Source organism: Panthera pardus, unplaced genomic scaffold (assembly GCF_024362965.1).
Source record: "Panthera pardus isolate Hobbes unplaced genomic scaffold, ASM2436296v1 HiC_scaffold_4, whole genome shotgun sequence".
NCBI classification, from domain to species: domain Eukaryota; kingdom Metazoa; phylum Chordata; class Mammalia; order Carnivora; family Felidae; genus Panthera; species Panthera pardus.
In genome coordinates, this window is record NW_026526969.1 from 1,500,132 (window position 1) to 1,520,564 (window position 20,433).

A 20,433-nucleotide genomic window follows, 5' to 3' on the forward strand; every position below is an offset into this window, starting at 1 on the left:
CCCACTGTGTTGCTCTCTGGAGGCGGGGCCTTTGGAAGATAATCAGGTTCAGTTGAGATCATGGCGTGGAGGCTTCATCATGGGATTAGTGCCCTTATGAGAAAAGACGCAAGAGAGTTTCCTTGCTCTCCCTCTCTTCCCATCGCGTGAGGACACAGTAAGCAAGCAGCCCTGTACCAACCAGGAAGAGAGCGCCCACCAGAGGCTAACCATGCCGACACTCTTATCTTGGACTTCTAGTTTGTTTCTTCTTTTTTAAATATAATTTATTGTCAAGTTGGCTAACATACAGTGTATACGGTGTGCTCTTGGCTTTGGGATAGATTCCCGTGATTTATCGCTTACATGCAACACCCGGTGCTCATCCCAGCAAGTGCCCTCCTCAATGCCCATCACCCATTTTCCCCTCCCCCCCACCCCCGCCCCCCACGCTCCTGCCCATCAACCCTCAGTTTGTTCTCTGTATTTAAGAGTCTCTTATGGTTTGCCTCCCTCCCTCTTTGTTTGAAAGTATTTTTTCCCCTTCTCTTCCCCCATGGTCTTCTGTTAAGTTTCTCAAGTTTGAACTTCTACTCTCTATAACTGTAAGAAAATAAATTTCTGTTGTTGAAGCCACCCAGTCAATGATAGTTTGTGGCAGCCTGGGCAGACTAAGACAGCTAGTGAAGAATTCTGGAGAACTCTGCACGGTCAAGGTTGGGCACGGCGTGCGGCTCTTTCCCCCAGACCCCGCAGTCTCTCGCTTCCCACTGTCTTTGGGAGAGGGTTCCTGACTCAGCCAGCAAGACTCCCCACCTTTGTCTGGATGCTTGAGCAGCCAGAAATTTCCAGAAGAGTTAGCAGGAAAACCTTGTATGAGGATCCATAAAAATTTATTAAAATTAAACCCTTTCACATTCAACTTATTAATTAAAAAAGGTTATAATAGCCTGAAGGAGGAGCCCTAAAAAGCAGCTGAACTTTTTGTCTAATTGCTTTCAGAAAGAACAACTCAAAATCATCTGCCAAAAGCCTCTCTTTTGGCAGGCGAGCTTCGGCATTCCTGTGACGCTGATCTAAATAAAATTCCTTCCAGCAGGTGTGCTCGTCTGATTACCTGCGGGCCCTCGATCCTTGGAAAATCTCGGGGAGGCGGTTCCACTCTAAATCAGATTTGGTAGAAGAGATGCACATCTGGTCCACACTGCTGGGTGTAAGTAACCCTTAATGCTCGCCCGCCCAGGCTCCGTCTTCCGGGGCCTGTGGTTGCAGACGCAGTGTGTACTCACGTGTGATGGCTGTGGGTCTCTTAAGCCCTGGCCTTGAAGCAGCCTTCTTTCTGCCTTCCGGCTCCCTGGGGTCCTGCCCTCACGTGCAGGAAATTCCAGGCAGGCTCTTCAGTTTCTAAAACCCTGTTCATTTCTTCCCAGTTATAAACATGAAATAGATCCATGGTACCGAGCGTGGAAAGTTCAGACAAATAAGAATACAGTTACATCCATCACTCAGCAAGAACTAGTATTTACATTTTGTTCTATCTCCTTCCAATAACTTTTTTCCGCGAATATACCTGTGAGCACACGTATGTGGGCATCCATATGAATGCATGTGAATATGCGTGTGAATATAGATGTGACCAGGTAATTATATTTATATAGTTGTGGTTATGCTTCCCATATAATTTTATGGGCTGACCTCATAAAAGTAATACAGGGATCAGATAATAAAAAACAATATAAGTGGGTACAAATAAAAAGTAAGAGTCCCCGTCAGTCAAAGCCTTCACGACAGAGGCAACTGCTTTTAGCCATTTGTCATTGTTGGCACCCTCTGTGGGTGAAATCACTCCAGATGAAGTGCTCTTGCGTTTTTGGTTCCCTGTTTTAAGTAGAACCTCCCCATGGGGTGCCTGCGTGTTCCAGTTGGTTAAACATCCGACTTCGGCTCAGGTCGTGATCTTGCGGTTCGGGAGTTCGAGCCCGGCGTCGGGCTCTGTGCTGACAGCTCAGAGCCTGGAGCCTGCCTGCTTCCGATTCTGTGTCTCCTCTCTCTGCCCCTCCCCTGCTCACACTCTGTCTCTTTCTCTCAAAAAAATAAACATTAGATAAATATTAAGTAGAACCTCCCCATCCCCTGTAATGAAGGACAAGGGGAGCCCCACTGCCCCCCAGCCCTCCCTGTCCTTACCTTCCTGTCTCTGCTGGCCACGTTTTTATTTTTAAATCTTTGAATTGAGGAGCTTCCTTGCGTTAGCTCATACACTTAACTCTTTCCTTATTAACTTTAATCCGTACCTTTGGACCTCCCACTGGGAGAGATGAGGGACTTCACACCCCACGTTCCTTTCTCCTTGTTTTCGACCAGTTGTATCACCAGACCATCATGGGGTCAAACAAGTACACTCGTGCTCTATCTGGAATTGAAATTCCCATGATTTGTCTATCGCTTTCAGACTCGAAAAGAACATAATTAGTGTTTATAATATTATGATGAATATTATTATTATAAATATTCTGTGCAGAAACAACTATTGTGTCATCAATCTTGTGCCACTTGTAGAAGAAAGAGGAAAAAGCCCTCACCTTGGAGGAAGGGAGAGGACAGCCCTCTCTGCTTGCGTCTGACGTTCGATATCGCCGTGTGACTGCGGAGATGACCCAGCTGCAGCACATCGTTGGCTCCTGAAGGTTCCTCCTGTCCCTGCCCTGGTCTGATTTGCTCCCGCGGTGGCCTTCTGGGAGCGCACCTCCTTGTTAGATTCCATCCACGGGCTGGATCCCATTCTCCAATTTCTTGGATTCCTTGTATGTTTTGCCGACACAGTTGATTGAGTGACTCTGTTAGGAAGTGTGTATGAATCGTACACTTTCTAAGTGCCTGTCTTGATTGGATTTTGACTGGGTATAAAGTAATTTTTCCTACGAGACTTAAGCAGTCCGCTCCGTGATCTAGTATCCGAGGATGCTGATACGTGTCTACTGCCGGCGTGATCATCATTCATCAGGAAGCTGTCTGTCCTTTGCTCTAGAAGCTTTAGAGTCCTTTCTCTATCCCCGTGCTCTGTAACCTTATGAGGTTTGGGGCTGTTTATGAGTCTTGAGCTACTTGATGGGCCTTTTCAGTCCAGAGCTTCATATCATCAGATATTTTTCTTCTATTATTTCCTTTCCTTCAAGTTCTCTGTTCTGTCATCCTGAAATGCTTATGACGCGGATGTGGCCCTTCTGCATTAATCCTGTGTATTAATGAAAAATTTTTATTTTTCTGTATTGTGTGCTGTGCATAAATTTCCCCTCTAGTTGTACTGATTTTTTTTTTTTTCCAATCCGAATTTTAACTTTCCCGAGCTCTTGATTTCACCGCTCACTTTTCTAAGCAGCCTGTCAGGTCTCCCTGAAGTGTTATGTTAAAATTCTTCCAAGGTGCCTTCTCTTTCCAGAATCCTTCTTCTTATTTCTGGGGTCACCTTTGCTGTCCCCTTGGGGATGCTGAGTGTCTTCAAGGGTCCAGCAGTCCTGGTTTGGCATTAGCATTTCCGAGCTTTCTGAATGAAAGTGCCAGTACGTGGGGCGCCTGGGCGGCTCAGTCGGTTAAGCGTCTGACTTTGGCTCAGGTCATGATCTCACGGTTCGGGGGTTCGAGCCCCGCGTCGGGCTCTGTGCTGACAGCTTGGAGCCTGGAACCTGCTTAGGATTCTGAGTTTCCCTCTCTCTCTCTCTCTCTCTCTGCCCCTCCCCACTGCTCACACTCTGTCTCTTCCTCTCAAAAATAAATGAACATTTAAAAAAGAAGAAAGCAAGTGCCAGTACAAGTCAGGCTTCCTGTTCATGACGCAGGCCGGCAAGGGTCCAGGACCCCGAGGGGGCCCCTCGGGACCAGCCCAGAGCGCGTTTGGCTTCACCCAGGATAGAAATCAGACAAGGAGGAAGTGAGAGCAGAGTCTACTGAATGGAGCAAATGACACGGGTATTAGCAGAGGGAGCGTTTGGGAGGCTCAGAAAAAGAGAAGTGAGTCTCCCCGTCTCTTGGAGTCGGGGTTTTATATTGGAAAGGGGTCGAGGATATGTGTTCCTTCAGGAATCCTGGGTAGGGTCCAATCAAAGGCGAGTGTCAGCTGAGAAACAGGTGTTATTCCATAAACCCCCAAAGGCAGGGGCATTGACGCCAGTGGCGACTGAGGTTTGTTCGAGGCTAATGTCTTGTTGCTGGGGATCTGGTTCTTCTTGGATATTATCAGGTGTGTGGGGGCCGAGGATGAAACTCAGAGAATGAGTAACTTGTTGGCTTCCCCCTTGGGGCGGGAACATAGCTTCTTTGGTTTACTCAGGGGCAAGGTGACATACAGAACGTGAGTACACGGGGCCTCATGGAGAAGTGGGAGAGCTGGAGCCTTTCTAAAATCGAGTCCCTTCAGGGTTCCTGTGTCGTCAACACCAGCATCTGCCCCTGAACGTGAGGAATGACAGCAGACCTTTAGAGGGGTGGGGCATGGATTCCATTTCTGGCCGGGAAAGGGGGAACAGGCCACCCCCAAGCAAATGCCAGAGGAAGAGGGCCTCATCCTGGGGCACCCCCCCAACCCTCAGGAAGTTCACTCCAGTAAGAGGACCTTTTCCTTGGGGTGCGAGACCCGCTCAGCTGTTCCAAGTAAAGGGCTCTCATCAGTCACCCCCAATTCCACCCTGTGTCCATTCTAGCTCTTAGTACCTGCCAGCTCGGGGCGCTCGTGCCGTCCCACAGTGCATCTCTCTACCTCAGCCTTCCCCTTGTCACGTTTTCAGCCGGGACTTGCTCTGCCCAACCTTGTCCATCAAGATGAGCGAAATCATTCTGCCAGTTGTTTTGAACCAGTGATGGTGGTCCCCTTCTTCCATATTCTGTGCTTTTATGAATGTATTCCAGTTTGTTCTTCGATCCCATGCTTTTAGCGGGATTTGAGGAGAGAGAAGTCTGTTCTGTTTTTATGTTTGAAATGTAAACAAAACCATCCCATGCTGAAAAAACAGCATAAAAAGTTTTATTTCTTTGGTGGCTTATGAGATCAACTATTACTTCCATATATCTTATTAGTTGTTTGTCTTTCCAGTTTTGTGAATTGTGTGTTCATGTTGTTTTTGTGTTCCCTGTTTGCCTCTTACTTTTAGTGATACTGTTTATAATGCTCCAAAGTTTATATTTTTATACCAGCAAGGCTCTCAGCCTCTTCCTTTGTGATTTCTGTGGTTCCCTTTTAACTTTGATGTCCTTTGACTATGAAAGAGGGGTTAGATATTTACATATAATTCACTCCAGGTTTCGATCATTTGATTTCTTGGTCTTCTCCTTTTAAACAGTCTCTTCATTTCGTTCATGTCTTACGGCATTAAGTAGAATTTCTAGGATCATGTTACTTAGTAGAAGAGGTGACGGGCAAGTTGTCTTCTCCCTCATTTTAATGGCAGTACCTCTGCAGTGATTTTCAAAATGGGATGCGTTTGGTGTCCCTTTGGATGTAGGAGGAGAAGAGAAGGAGAAAGAAATTACATTTCACTAATGTCCACTGTGGAGAGACACCGACCCTCAATTGCTCATCTGCCTGCTGGTCTGATGTGATGGGGGTGATGTGTTCAGGACAGGTGGGTTCATGGGGGCACTGACCTTATTTCCAGTGACTTCCTCATGCCCTTGTTTCCAGTGACTTGTGACACAAATGCCTGGTGTGGGGGATTCACAGATTATACTAATTAATTTTAATTAGACGAGCACGCCAAAAAGGGGCAGGATATGTGCCAAGAAGCTCCAGCTTTGGGATCATGCATCTCACACGGGCCCAAGTGGACCTCAAGACACCGGCTGCGATGGCATTTCCTGTGCTCCCCAAAAGACACCTTCATCAGCGCTTTATGAGTTAAAACACTGACGAGCCAATCAGATCAGACAAAAGTTGGCTGAAACCATTGGAAAATGCGAAAAGACTATTTAAAATGTTGATCTGTGTTCACTCTCATGAATAATGAAACCTGGCCTGTATCTTTGAAATGGGATGGAAAATGACTACAGATGGCTTTTGCATCACAGTCAAGTGTGGGGCTTAGTTCAGGGCAAAGTTCTTAAAAGAGTTGTCAAACACAGAGGGTCACACACTTTCTGCCACCAACAGGGGAGTGATCCACATTTGCTGATCTTTTCTGAGATGGTGGATGCTGTTGGCCACACACACTTAAAGATGACACTTCAACAAAGGTTTGAGGAAATGACTTCTTTTAGAGGAAACTCATGCTATGGAAAGAGCATTTTGAAAATCATGTTTTTGGAAATGTTTCAACCATGATGTGATTCTGTTGCAAAAAAAAAAAAAAAAAAAGATGTGAGCATGCTATCTATAAACTCAAATCTGCGAAGCTAAAAAATCTGGAAACAGAACTTTGTCAACCGCTTAAGAAATCTTCCAAATGAAGAGATCAAGTGTTTTTTAGACCCATTTGTTAAAAATACAAAAATGCGATTGCTTTCAGTTTGCAAAATCATCCATTGACATTAGGGAAGAAGAAACTTTACCAGCCAAATATCAGCAGAAATCTTGGTATGCCTGGAGGGTGGGAGTACAGAGTGAATATTGTGATTTAGTAAATACTGCCAATGACATTTTTCTTCAGTTTGGATCTGTGTCTCTTTCTGAGGTGTATTTTTGGTTACGGCAGATGTTAAAATCTAGTATGGAAATACACCCAACCTAAAAGCAGATCTTTAAATCACTGCATATAACAAAGTGTTATGGCAAGTACTTCAATAAGCATGAATGATATTAAATCACATTACTTTCCCCAAAAAGTCTAATTTCTGTGTTTTGAGAGAAAAATCATTCACTTAATTAAGCAGTGTTTTAAATTTATTAGTCTAGAGTTAGTTGCACGTAGACTTCTCATATTTCAGAATGTTTTCTATTTGTGCTTTCTCTATTTGTTTTAATAGACTTGTCAGAGTTTCGTCTAGTTTATTGCTTCTGTTTCAATAGCCAGCTCTTTTATCTGTTTTCTAATTCATCTCTTTCATTATTCCTGTTTCCTTAATTTATTTTGTCGTTAGTTTTCTAAGAAGTCAGCATTTAAGACTTACGTCGTGTTTATTTTTTCTCTTTAGGATAATGAAAGCAAATACCTAACATTTTATTTGAATGTTACTTTGCTGTATACCTCGAGTTATTTCCATTTTTGTTTTTTGAAGATAAACCTGTAATTTTAACTTAATAACTTGAATCTAGGAAGTATCGGAGAGCGTATATTAACAAATTCAATTTTAATGAATAAGTTCAAGGGATCGAATATACAACGTGGTGATTACAGTGAATCATATTGCATTGGGTACTCGAAAGCTGCTAAGAGAGTAGATCTGAACTGTTCTCAACACAAAAAAGACATGGTAATTATGTGACACAATGGAGGTGTTAGCTAACACTAGGGTGATAATTGTTTTGCAATATTTTAGTACATCGAATTGACTCATTGTACACCTTAAGCTTACACAGTGTGATAGGTCGGGTGTATCTCAAGAAAGCTGGACAAAATGTCATTGCAGCTATTAAAATATTGACTTTTATTATTGTTTATTTTTTTAAGTTTATTTATGTATTTAGAGAGAAAGAGCGAGCGAGCACGTGAGCAGGGGATGGGCAGAGAGAGAATCCCAGGCAGGCTCTGTGCTCTCAGTGCAGAGCCCGACGTAGGGCTCCATCTCACGAACCGAACCACAAGATCATGACCTGAGCCGAAATCAAAAGCCGGATGTTTAACGACTGAACTCAGGCACCCCAGGCCATGTTTTTAAATCCTTTTGTTGAACTACCTGACAGGGCTCTGTTTTCCTGACTGTACTTTGCCTGGTAAAACAACTTAACGGAAGAGAAAGAGACGGAAACTCAGAGCCCAGAGAAGAGCAGAGGACTAGATGTTGCTGCAGAGTAGGAAAACCCAAAAAGGCTCTGGAAGTTTGAGTTTTAGGTCCATGCTGGGGTAAAAAGTGTGGTCTTGGAGCCACAACAGGCAGGGGCGGGAACTGAGACCACTGTCTGGCTGTCCCCCCTTTAAGTGGAGACGAGACTCAGTCTGCCCACTGCTCGGCACAGTGGCAGAGATGTTTATTTCTGCCCAGACAAAGGCTCTAAAGGCTCCAGTGGTAAATCAGAACTCAAACCTGGAGTTCAGGGAAGTGCAGTCCAAACTTAGACCGAGAGTGGGTGCAGGCATTCCAAGCCAAGCATGAAGGTACAAACTGGTCCTCAGCTCGGGAGGCCCTGTGCCCCGTGGCACCTGTGCCACGGACTCGACTTTCCCAGCGCATGGGGCTCCAAAGGCAAGAGCTGCGCCTGCTGAGGATGCCACGGGAGTTCCTGCCACAGAAAGCGGTAGTCCAAGCCCGCCACAGTTCACCGCCAGGCAACGTCCAAGAAGCACAAAGAGGAGGGTTAGTGCCTTAAGAAATTGAGACGACAGACGTTCTGAAAGAAAATGTGAACAAGTAGGAACCTAAAAGGTAAAAGACTAGAAATTGTAACCAAAGATTCAGACCCAGTGCACAATGAGAGGAGGATTGGTAAGAGAAACCAAGTTGAATGGCCAGGAATGCAAAAGATGGTCTTTTCGATGCAAAAGTCAGTGGACAGGTTAAGCCACGGATTAAGTTACAATTGAAAACGAGAATTGGGGAATTTTGAGGAAGTTGCTTATGAGATACACAGATAAAAATAACGAAAACTAAAAAGAAGAATTCGGGGCACCTGGGTGGCCCAGTCGGTTAAGCGTCTGACTCTGGGGTTCAGCTCAGGTCATGATCTCATGATTTGTGGGTTCCAGACCTGCATCGGGCTCCTCACTGACAGCATGAAGCCTGCTTGGGATTCTCTTTCTCTCTTTCTCTCTCTGCCCCGCCCCCCTCAAAATATATGAGTAAACGTTAAAAAAAAAAATTAAAACAATGATTTAAGAAATGTGAAAGATACAATAATGTAACAGTTAAGATTTAGTCCAGCTCAAGTCATGATCTCAGGGTCATGAGATGGAGCCCCATGTTGGGCTCCACACTGGGTGTGGAGTCTGCTTAAGATTGTCTCTCTCTCCCTGTGTCCCTTCCTTGCTCGTGCACATGCTCTTGTGTGCTCTCTCTCTCTAAATAAATAAATAAATAAATGGGAATTGAACTCAGAGGAAAGTGTGCCTCACAAGAAGCGACAATGAGTTGAGTAATCGGTGAACTCGTGCAAGAGTCTAGAAAAGCTCTGGTTGTAAACGGAACAACAACAACGACGACGACGGATAATGGGAGGGCTTGAAAGGAAGGTTGACCTGAAACATCAGACGACAATGACACGGAAGAACAAGGCAATCCAAAAATGAGAAACAACCCAATACATAACTATGAGAAGCTAGTTGACAGAAGAGGAACCCAGAATGGCCAAAAGTCACGGAAGAAGATGCCTAAACTAGCAATCAGGGACATTCAGTTAAGAAAAATGTCTAACAGTCTGCTAATACCAAATGTTGGCAAGGCTGTGGGGCAAATAAACACGCTCTTAGACTAACCACCCATCTTTCAAAGGAGTCCTCTCTCCACAGTGTGGGCTATACTTAGGCAGCCACTTGCTTCTAATGAATTGAATAGAGTGAAAGCGACGGCATGTGATTTCTAAGACCAAGTCATAAAAGCTCCCTTCTATCTCTTGGATCACGTCTCTGGGGGAAGCCAGCTGCCATTTCATACGAACACTTGAGCAGCCCTACGGTGGTGCCCGCAAGGAAGTGAGACCTTTTGTGAATAGCTGTATGAGTACGCCATCTGGAATTCCAGATCCAGTCACGCCTTCTGAGGGTGGTTGCCCTGGTCAATGTCTTGACTGCAGACGACTCATGAGATCTACTGAGCCAGGACGACCCAGCGAGGCAACTTTTGATTCCTGAACCACAGAACCTGTGAGACGATAAATATTTGTTGTTCTAAGTCACTCACTTCAAGGGCAATTTGTTACGTTCGCAATAGAAAACTAACTCCAGCCACTTTGGAGAGCAGTTTGGTAAAGCCTGGGTGATGTTTTATGTAGGTCTCTGGGCGGAAGAAATGTTGGCAAATATATACAAAGAGATACACACGAGGATATTCCCCTATTCCCCGAAGCATACTTTGACGTCAGTTACCTAGTGAATAAACAAATTGCAACATATTTATACAGTGGAAAACTATGGAGCAGTTAAAAATAAATTAGGTGTATATACATGGATTTGGACAAATCCCTAAAATTTAATGTAGAGTGAAATGGGCATGTTGTAAAAGCATATGTGTGGTGTGATATTATTTATGTAAATGTAAAGATATATACAGCAATACTATAATATATTCTATACAGTTACTAGCAAATGTAGGGGAATTTAAAACATGGATGGGAAGGATGCATTTCACAGTGGAGGGGAGGAGGTGGAGGAATGGGAGAGGTGGGCAGGGCATCAACATAATCTTATTATTACTGTCAAAAAAAAATCTATGCCAAGTAAGGTAAAATATCAGCCTCTATTCAACCTGAGTGGTGGGTCCGTGCACACATGATGTTATTTGCTCGATTTTCTATTTGCCTGAAATACTCTTTATTGCCATTAATGGAGATTTTCATTCTGCTACTATTTTGGGTTCTTTGCTTTGCGAGGCCTGCCCCTTCTCCAGACCAGCTTGCCTCTCAGTGTATTGTTTTCTGCTTTTTGACCTGATATCGCCTCACCTACTCGGATATTTCCTTATGAATTTGCATTCTCATTTCATAGGCACCCTGCTCTCTTTCTTGTTTGTAAGGACATAACCAGAAACCGTAAAATTGTCCTCTTTCTTGGATCATATCACTGTTGACAGTATGTTCTTTGCTTTACATCTTCTTAAAAGTGCTTCCTCCTGTAATGATGCAGACTTTTCTTATGCAGACCCCCACGTTGGTGTTTTCTGCTTACTCATTCCTGTCTGATTTGAGCTCGATCCCAACTCTGTTTGCCAATTGGCATGCCCCTGCAGATCTTCACAAGGGAACGCAATTGTTTTCTAAGTGCTTAGTCAAATGCCCGGCGTCTGGCTGGCATTCACGTGGCACATCTTTGCTGGAGGAAGATCAGATCTTCTCGTCTCCCCGTTACTGAACTCCTGGGCTGTGAGGAGAAGACGTACATTTCTGGGGTGTTTCAGATCTTCTGCATTTCTTCCTAAATCAAAAGTAAGACGTGAAAAGCCATAATCCACCTAGGTCTTTGCTCCTAGGGTCCTTCTCACGGACACCTGTGCCTGCAGCAAATTTCACATCTCCACGTGCAGGGCCTGTGCCCCCAACCCTCCCATTTCTAGCCACGTGGCCTACCGGGAGGTGTGATCCTTGAGTAGCCGGAGGTAAGGGGGTTGCTGCTTCCCAGGGGTGCCGAGGACAGAGGGGATTTGACCCAGGTTGGTTAAAAAAATTTTTTTTAATGTTTATTTATTTTTGAGAGAGAGAGACAGCGTGTGAGCAGGGGAGGGGCGGAGAGAGCGGGAGACACAGAATCGGAAGCAGGCTCCAGGCTCCGAGCCGTCAGCGCGGAGCCCGACGCGGGGCTCGAACTCACAGACTGTGAGGTCATGACCTGAGCTGAAGTCGGACGCTTAACCGACTGAGCCACCCAGGCGCCCCGACCCAGGTTGCTTTTAAAAAGCAATTCCCACATAGTCTGGAAGGGAGATAGCCTGATGTCATGGTTGGCCATTCCCGAGCCCCTGAAATAGGAGAGAGTTTGGGTAGCCCCTTGTATGCCCCTTGTATGTTGGGCATTTGACTAAGCGCTTCTAAAACAATCGTGTTCCCTCTTCAAGATCTGCAAGGGCATGTCTCCTGGCCGCACAGGCCGCTCTGGGAAGTCCGCAGTCGATTCCGTGCTCATCCCAGGTGCCCGCGGAGAGCGCAAGCTCCAGCTGAGGTCTTGTCCCTCCTTTCCAGAGTCCGTCGAAGACTTTAAAAATTCTTAAATCCTTTGAAAAAGTTTCAGAGACAAGGTAAAATGCCTTTCTCTAGATTTCTTTCCCCCCCTCCCCATCTCTGAGGTCCATTACCAGAACCTATACGACCTAAATAAAGAGCAGTGCTTCTCAAACTATTCTTGGGGAAGGATTAGTTCGAACATGAAGTCAACTGGTCCCCTGCTCAGATGTGGGGACAATGCTATAAATTGCTGTAAAAATTTCTATGCTGTCTTTCAATTCCTGTCCTTATCTCGGTGTGGACCAGCAGTAAGCCGTGTTCGACTGGCAGTGGTCCACAGACCACACTTTGAGGAGCCCTGCAGAATTACATTTTGGTGCAGTATTTGTCCCGAATAATAATATCAGCCCGCAGCAGCGTGCCTGAGTCTTTGGGACGGTAGACAAAAACTTGGAAGGTGTATTAGTCTGGGTTCTCCAGAGAAACGTAACCAGTAGGGATGCCTAGCGAGATTTATTATAAGAATTGGCGCACCCGGTGATGGAGGCCGAGAGGCTCCATGAAAGGCGGTTGGCAAGCTGGGGACCCAGGAGAGCCAATGGTGTAAACGCCAGTCTGGGTCGGAGTCTGAAGGGGGGAGAAGATGGTGTCCCAGCTTAGCAGTTAGGCAGAGAGAACGCATTCTCCCTCCCTCTGCTTTTTTGTTCTCTTCAGGCCTCTGGCAGGTTGGATGTGGCCCCCCCCCCCCACCTTGGGGAGGGCAATTCCCACTCCCACCGCCCCCCCCCGAGCCTACTGACTGAAACTTCATTTCATTCAGAAACACTCTTACACACCCAGAATAATGTTCAGTCAAGTTGGCACATAAAATTAACCATCCTCGACGGGCATCATCTCAAGTCGATGTGAGTGGGTCTCTTCTGCTTATTACTCTGCCAGGAAACATGCCAGTTCCTTGCCCCTAAAAACAGAAGCCGCTCCTTCCTTCCTCTCTCCCTGTCTCCCTCCTTCCGTCCACCTTCCTTCCTCCCTCCCTCCCTTCCTTCCACCCTCTCTTCATTCCTCTCTTTCTCTCTCTCTCTCCCTCCTTCCTTCCTCCCTCCCTCCCTCCCTTCCTTCTACCCTTCCTTCCTCTCTCCCTTCCTTCCACCCTCTCTTCATTCCTCTTTTTTCTCTCTCTCTCCCCTTCCTTCCTTCCTTCCTTCCTTCCTTCCTTCCTTCCTTCCTTATTTTTAATCTTCTAGTATAGTGAACACATAGTGTTATGTTAGTTTCAGGTTTGCAACATAGTGATTCAACAATTCTACACATTACTCAGTGCTCGTCAAGATAAGTGTGCCTTTGCTCCCTTTCACCTGTTTCACCCTTCCCCCTGTACCCACCCCCTTTTTAGCCTCCTGATACCTTGCCCTCGAGGTGACAATGAAGCCAGCCTCCCCGGTGCCCAGGAAGCAGACTCATCTTCAGTTCTGGTGCTTTCCGTTCGAATAGCTCTTCGCTCCTGATACAGTTGGCTGCTTGCTGAGAGCACGTGGCATTGGGACACCCCCCCCACCCCATCCCCCGCCCCGTGCTCTGCTGTTCACACACCAGATCCCTCAGCACCCGGGTGCACATTGCCATTCAACTTCTCTCTGAAGCTCGCCCTCTGCCGGGTCCTTACTGATCCCCTCTTAATAACCCAGCGTGTTTTATTTTCAACCTACTGAATTGCCCTCTTTGCCCTGCGTCCTGCTTCATACAATCTTCAGCAGATAATCACTGGTATTGTTGGGAGTATGTCTAGTATTAAACCTAGTGCTTTCTGGAATTTATCTTTTTTCACATTTACAAAAATACTGTTCAGTGTATATCAAAACCCCATTTTTGCATAGGAGGAGAGTGCTGCTAACAGAGGTTAGCAACTTACCTCCGTGGCCCATAAGGGTAAGAGCTAGAATTTCAGTCCCAACCCTGGATTTGACCAGCAAGTTCTGACTCCTTACCATGAAACTGCACTGCCTTACAGAAAATACAAAAAAAAAAAAAAAAAAAATTGTCCATATGACATACCGTCAAATTAATATCTCTCGATGAATAAAATCGCCACTGAAAAAATATTTCTTGGAAAGAAGGATCCATCTTTAAGTTCCGGTGCAGGATCGTGTTTGTCTCTGCTGATGAACTTGTGTGTATTTCTCTTCCTTGGCCAAAGAGACCATCTGAAAGCTTGGGTTTCCCCAGGTGGCGTGGAGTGAAATTTAGTTTTTAATTGCAGCGGCTGTTTTTAGCTTCCTTGGGGTTGTATTTATTCCTCCCTTTCTTGAACACGACTCCATTTGTCCATGCGCAGGGTCCACTTACATGTTTCCTTTCCCCACTCTACGTGGAGCGGTTGGGGGCGCAGGCTGGGCGCCCTGATTGTGAGCCTACTTTTGCAAGCTGCTTTTTCCAGAAGCAAATCATGTTGGTCTGTCAAATGGGACTCACTGGTGGCCAGTTTTCTCTGCAAAGTGCTCCACATATATTCTGTGACTGAACCTGGGGAGGGGCTTGGATTACATCCGACCGAGTATAACCTTGTCACTGTGGCTGGAGGCATTTGCGTGGTGCCCCCAGAGCCTCAGACAGGCTCATAATGGGCAGATGTTTATAAAATGCGGACAACCTAGAATGATGGGCGGTGAAAGGAGAAGGGGATGTTTTCTGCACATGTGCTGAGCTCAGCGGCCGGTGGTGGGGGGGCGGGGGGAGACTCTCCCCTGGTGGTGAAATTAGTGTCTTCCCTTGTTTGTATGACTTAGAAATTAAGATAACCGCTGATAAAGCCGACTGGGTCCTGCGGCCAGTGCTGGGAGGGAAGCTGAAGCCAGTGTTGGGAACTAAGCACAGCCCATGGCCCTGTCCCCAAATTAGGATCGGCCCTGGCAAAAGGGAGGGTGCTCCTAATTCAGACACCTGATTCTCACTTTTCACTGTGTTTGGTCTGAAAATCTTCGCTCGGTGAAAAGAGGAGATGGTAATTGAAGTGTTTGTCCAAGAGAAAGCTTCTTGTATTGAACTTCTTTTGATGTTTATTTTTGAGAGAGAGGTGGAGGCGAGGGGCAGAAAGAGAGGGAGACACAGAATCCGAAGCAGGTTCCGGGCTCTGAGCTGTCAGCACAGAGCCCGACGTGGGGCTCAAACCCACGCGCTGCGAGATGATGACCTGAGCCAAAGTGGGACGCTCAACCGACTGAGCCACCCAGGCGCCACAAAAGACTCTTGTTTTTTATGTGTGAGGATTCAGCTGCGAGGCGTAAGTCTGACTTCTAATTAGCTGAGAATGTTCCCCTTGTAATTGACCAGCGTAGTCGTGCTTTGTAACTAGCATCCTGCCGTTCGTCATTGGCTGGCGGATGCAGGTTTTGTTAGCCGGGGAGGGGTGAGTGTGGTTTTGGAGCCTGATGGCTGGCTCTTGCCTCAGCCGTGTGTCTGTTTTACTTTTGGGGGACCCAGAACATTTGTGAGAGATGTCCCGGCTGTTACGATGAGTGAAAAGTACCTTTGAGAGAAATCGAGAAATCAGGAAGTGTGGCCTATTTTTCAGGAAGATAATTAATTCGTTTTTAGACATCTTGAGTTTGAAATGAGAGGTTGACATCCGGTGGAAATGTCTGGTGCTTGGCTGACGCTTGCTTAGTGGAAATAGCACTCAGAAGGCCTGTGTTCTAGAACTGATTCTTCTGCTAACCGGCTCTGTGTTCCGGGTCAAGCCCCGTAGCTTTTAGGTGTCTCGTTGGTTAGTTTGTAAGTCAGCGGCTCTCAGCCCAAACAGGGACCTGCCGGTGTGTGCTCTGGACTGGAGAGAGGGTGGGGTGTGGGTCCTGTGGGACTTGTCACCGGGTGTCCCTGGTGCCTGCCGGCTCCAACCTCCCACGGTTAGGGCAGTTCTTGTCACGAGTGTGGGTTTGAGGGACAGCAAGGCTGGATGTCCTGAGCGGTCATCCTCAGAGACGGGGGGGGGGGGGGGGGGGGGGGGGGCGGGTCTTCCTGTAATTCATAGCTTGTACCTCATCAGTGCCTGGAGGGCCCTTGGGGCTGCTCCCTCTTATCGTACAGGTGCAAACCGTAGTAAGAAATAAGACTTCACAAGTGGCTTCTCTGGAGAGTGAGGGATGTGTGGGGAGAGAGCTCAGGAGTTATCTCTCTCCCACAGAACCCTGGCAGAGAGGCCCTCACCTCTGCTTGAATGCCCCCAGGGATGGGGAGATCACCCCTTCCAGTGCTGCCCAGTTCACCTTCCCGGAGCTCTGTTAAGAGGTGTTCTTTACTCACAGCCTGTAATGGACTCCCCGTGCTTCCTACCTGTTCCCTAATTCCACTCAAAGGGGGATCAGTCCTCTTAGTCCCCTTTCCAGATAGGGGAGCACAACATGTGTCCCAACACGCTCAGCGGCTCCCTCGCCGTAACAGAGAGTCATGTTCTCTGTGCTGTGGAGAAGCCCACCTTTCTAGCTGCCTTGTCTTTCTCTTTTGCATTTGCTCTGTCTCCCTACACTGCCTCTTTCCTCCCTCTTCCCCTAGGCTGTGTCGCACTGGTGGGACCTCTTTAAGCCCCAGGGCTGTCTTCTGGGCAGAGGAGCTTTGCTGGTCTAAGGAATGCAGTAATTCCCTGTAAGATTCTGGAAGCAGCTTTGTTCTGGGACACTGAGTGCCACGCACCTTTCTGGCAGGGCGGGTGGCGTGAGTGGCGTCCCAGAGGGCTGCGCTCATGAGCGGCTTTGACCAGCAGGTGTCTGCACCCAAGCCTGGCACGGGGGCCGCTTCTCCCAGGTGCGGAAGGTTGTCTGTATTTACTTAGGGCCTGCCGTTTCCCACCCGATTCGGGTGCTGTGTGAGTGGCTCATCTGCTTTACCTGGGAGAAGTCAAACCCTTGGATCTCCACACGGTCACAGCTGAGACGCCCAGTCCCCGGGGAGCCCAGCATTTCTGAGATGTGCGTTCCTTAAGGAGCACCAAAAAAGTTTATCGGGCCAAGTGAAGGAGCAGGGAGGCTTCTTCTTTGCCTGGAGAGGACGAGGATGTGATGATGACATGATGTCCCACGGCGTGCAAGGACCACATGGTTCCAACTCACGAGTAAATCGGGACAGTTGTTCAGGCCACGGGGACCCTGGGATTTTTCCGACTTTCCCTCTAGAAATGTGATGGTTCTTTTAAAAGTGACAACCGGCCATCTGAAAACCAAGGTGGTCCTTTCAGGAAGGAAAGAAGGAACGGACGGTGACCTCTTTCTCTCCCCACTCCCGCTTCTCTGTGAACAGGGAGAAGATGCCTTTCCACCATGTGACCGCTGGCTTGTTGTACAAGGGGAATTACCTCAACCGATCTCTGTCCGCGGGCAGCGACAGCGAGCAGCTTGCTAATATCTCCGTGGAGGAGCTGGACGGTAAGGAGCCCGCCCTGTCTGGGAGGTCAGCCACCCACGGGAGGCATCTGAGGCGATTGTGCGTCTACGGTGAAAGCGCCAGACTCTGGCCACCAGTTGTGGCCAAGGCTAACGGTGGTGCGGACGGGAACGGGCTCAGAGAGAAATTCTGCATAAATGACTTCTTTGTGCAGGACAGACCTCGTTATTTGGTTTCTTTGTACACGGACTGGGGCGACAGCCTTCAGCTCCCAAAATACGTTTTCCAGTTTACGGAATCTTTATCACCAGTGGCGTCGTCCTGTTTCCATATTGTCATTTACGCAGGGCCCAGCTGTAGGGGAGGTTTTAAGCCCTGCTAATGGCTGTCTCTTGACTTGGGGCCATGGTGCTTTGAATCCTGCCCAGATCAGAATCCTCTGGAAGCCTAGACGTGGTGGGAATGGACAGCAATTATTTTAATTGCCTCTGTTCCTTTGTTACACAGTGTAGTCCTGGGTGTTCAGGGCAGGGATAGGGATGGGAACACCATGACTAAATTCATCCTGGGACCGTGCCCTGTCGTCTCCTCATTGGTAACCCCCTGATTAAACAGCAAAATTACAAAGAGGAAGAAGGACTTTATTTCTTCGAGAATCGAAAATGAGGTGGAATCAGCCAGATGTTCAGCTAGGTGCTGCATCTGCAGAGGCCGAGCCAGAATCCACTCTCCCCGACGTTTTGGGATGCCGTGTTCCTTGTGAACACCATTTTAAAGCATGGAGTTGAAATTTGCTTTCTAAAGAGAAGTCAGAGTTACCCCCGATGGCCCACCTATTTGCTTTTAAGTGACATGGTCTGACCAGCGTGCCGTCTCCGTGCAAGAGGGGCGCCTCACGGCCGTTACTCGCAAAAGGAAGGCGGGGAAATCCAGCTCTGGGCCAGCGAAGCCCAGCTTGCTGCAGACTGGGCAGGAGTGGAGGAAGGCGGAGGGACAGGGCCGTCTGATAGCCTTTCCTGCTCTTGTCCATTTTGATTGCTTGCTCATCTAAAAGACTGGCTTATTTATATAAGTAAACCGTAAGGCAGCAGAGGCTGGTGGGTAGGGTTCCCGGTGGGGGCATGTGACAGGAAGCCGGAGTGACAGGAAGCAGAGCCAGGCTCGCCCCCGTCTGGACAGAGGCTGGTGGCAGGAGAGGAGAGCAGGACCCTCGGGGGATCTCCTCGGCTTCAGTTGGCCAGAGGACATTCGGACGCAGAAGCAGGCAGTAGAGGCCTGACTGCCTCCAAAGCCAGGTGACCATAGAGAAGGCCAAAGCTCAGCTAGTATGTTGAGCGGGACCCAGGCTTCCCCGGACCCCCGGGGAGTCCGCTTAGGGAAGTGGTGCATTGATTTGGGAGTGTGTTTGCATTTGTGTTTACTTGAGTAGGTCCCTGGGCTCAGTCATCAGCAGGAGGGGCTGGAAGGCTCCGTGAGTAGAGGCCATGAGATCCGGGCAGAAAGTCCCTGTGTTTAAAGGTGACTCTTAAAGAGGTCGAGATGACTAACCAAAGGGAGTTTGGAAATCACCTGTGGCTCTCACAGATCCCGGCTTTCCCTTGCCTTTTCCCTTCCCTCCCAGCGTTGCTCTGAATAATCAAGAGATGATTTCTCCTTAGAGCATCGGCTTTTTTCTCTGTTAAATCTGGGCCACTGCCAGGGCACACAGCTTTTCAAGAGGACTGCGGGCTGGATTTTGCCGTCCCCCCCCCACGCCCCCCCATCCCCGGGGTGGCCAGTGGAACCGCTCTCCGTGTACCTGGGCAAGTGGCCTAGCTGAGGAGTGTGTTTCACTCAGCCCCAGGCAGCCGAGCAGGGCCGAAAGGTGCCTTCTCAGTAGGCACAAATAGCAGGGAGAGATTCTAACAGCCCTCAAGCCTACATGGGCAGGCTTAGCAGTGGGGGCCCCGCGGGGACCCTAATGAAGTCCAGCCAGACTTTATAGCCTGAGGCCTGAGGCCAGCTGCTGAAGACACTCTGTTGTCCTTCAGGAGGGTAATCCAGCTCTCAGCTTGGAGAAGGGCCATTTATTTTCTGATGGAAGATTCCTTCTACTTATTTACTTTTGGCCAAGGTGAACCCTGAGTTATGACTGCTCACGCTTTATTACGAGCATCTTGGGGCTCCGGGCAGGGCTGTGCAGATGTGCACTGAGGGTAGAGCCAGCAGGCAGGGTCTGAAAACCAAGCGCAGGTTGGTTCTCGGGGAAGACACCTTTCCGAGGCTTTGTCTGTTTGCTGTTCTCTGAGCCCTAAAGACCTGTTTCCTGTTGTTCTGGGCCACTCATTTATCCTCAGAGGAAACATGGCATTGCACAGGGAGTTGATGTTTGGACACTGAGGGGAATCAAAGCTTCCTTTGTGGTCCATTAGTTGGGCACCACCTTCCCTCACTGTGCCCCCTTCCTTACCCCGTGGCGGCTGCAATCCCCCGCTTACGAATCACCGAGGGGACAGGTTCCCCCACCCGGCTACTGTTTATCACCCGGGATAGAATGTCCCTTTCCTTCAGTGGAAGGGACAAACTCACCCGGTCCGTGAGTGGTTACCTTCTGAGAAGAGGTGTGAAAAGAGCCACTCACCATGCAGGTTATCTCCAGCTGACATACACTCTGGAGAGTTTCTGTTTCTTCTCTTTAAACAAAGAGAGGGAGTCATGCAAACCTGCATGCAGTTGGCCAGACTGGAGCTGGAAATCACCTAACAAACAAACGCAGCAGTGATGAATTGGTGGAGACATTCATTCATTCCTATTTAATTCATTTGTCCGTTCTTATTTATTCATTCACGATAGGAATGTTTACCCGAATGCTTTCTGGGTAGAGGAGGAAATGAAATAAGTATAATATTCGTTACCTGTTCCCAAGGAATTTGCAGTCTACCCGGGGAATTTATGTGCATACAAAATTTATTAGCAGTATCTTTCTAAAAAAATATTTATTTATTTATTTTGAGAGAGAGAGAGAGAGAGTGCGCACACACATGAGCGGGGCAGGGGCCGAGAGGGAGGAAGAAAGAGAGTGAGAGAGAGAGAGCGCGAGCTGGAGAGGTACAGAGATGGAGAGAGAGAATTCCAAGCGGGCTCTGTGCTGTCAG

The 20,433-nt window shown here is 47.8% G+C and overlaps 1 protein-coding gene across 5 annotated transcripts in view; it reads left to right on the forward strand.

The window, feature by feature from the left end:
• CALN1 (calneuron 1) overlaps window positions 1-20,433 on the forward strand; it is a 524,984-nt gene that overhangs the window by 120,941 nt on the left and 383,610 nt on the right. For 3 of the 5 annotated variants that reach the window (XM_053894193.1, XM_053894194.1, XM_053894192.1), the window contains exon 3: window positions 17,220-17,340. In XM_053894193.1, coding sequence (XP_053750168.1) covers window positions 17,220-17,340 — 121 coding nt within the window. Of the gene's footprint in view, window positions 1-17,215; window positions 17,341-20,433 lie in introns of all 5 variants that reach the window. The other 2 variants (XM_019421731.2, XM_019421728.2) reach the window with 1 other exon arrangement.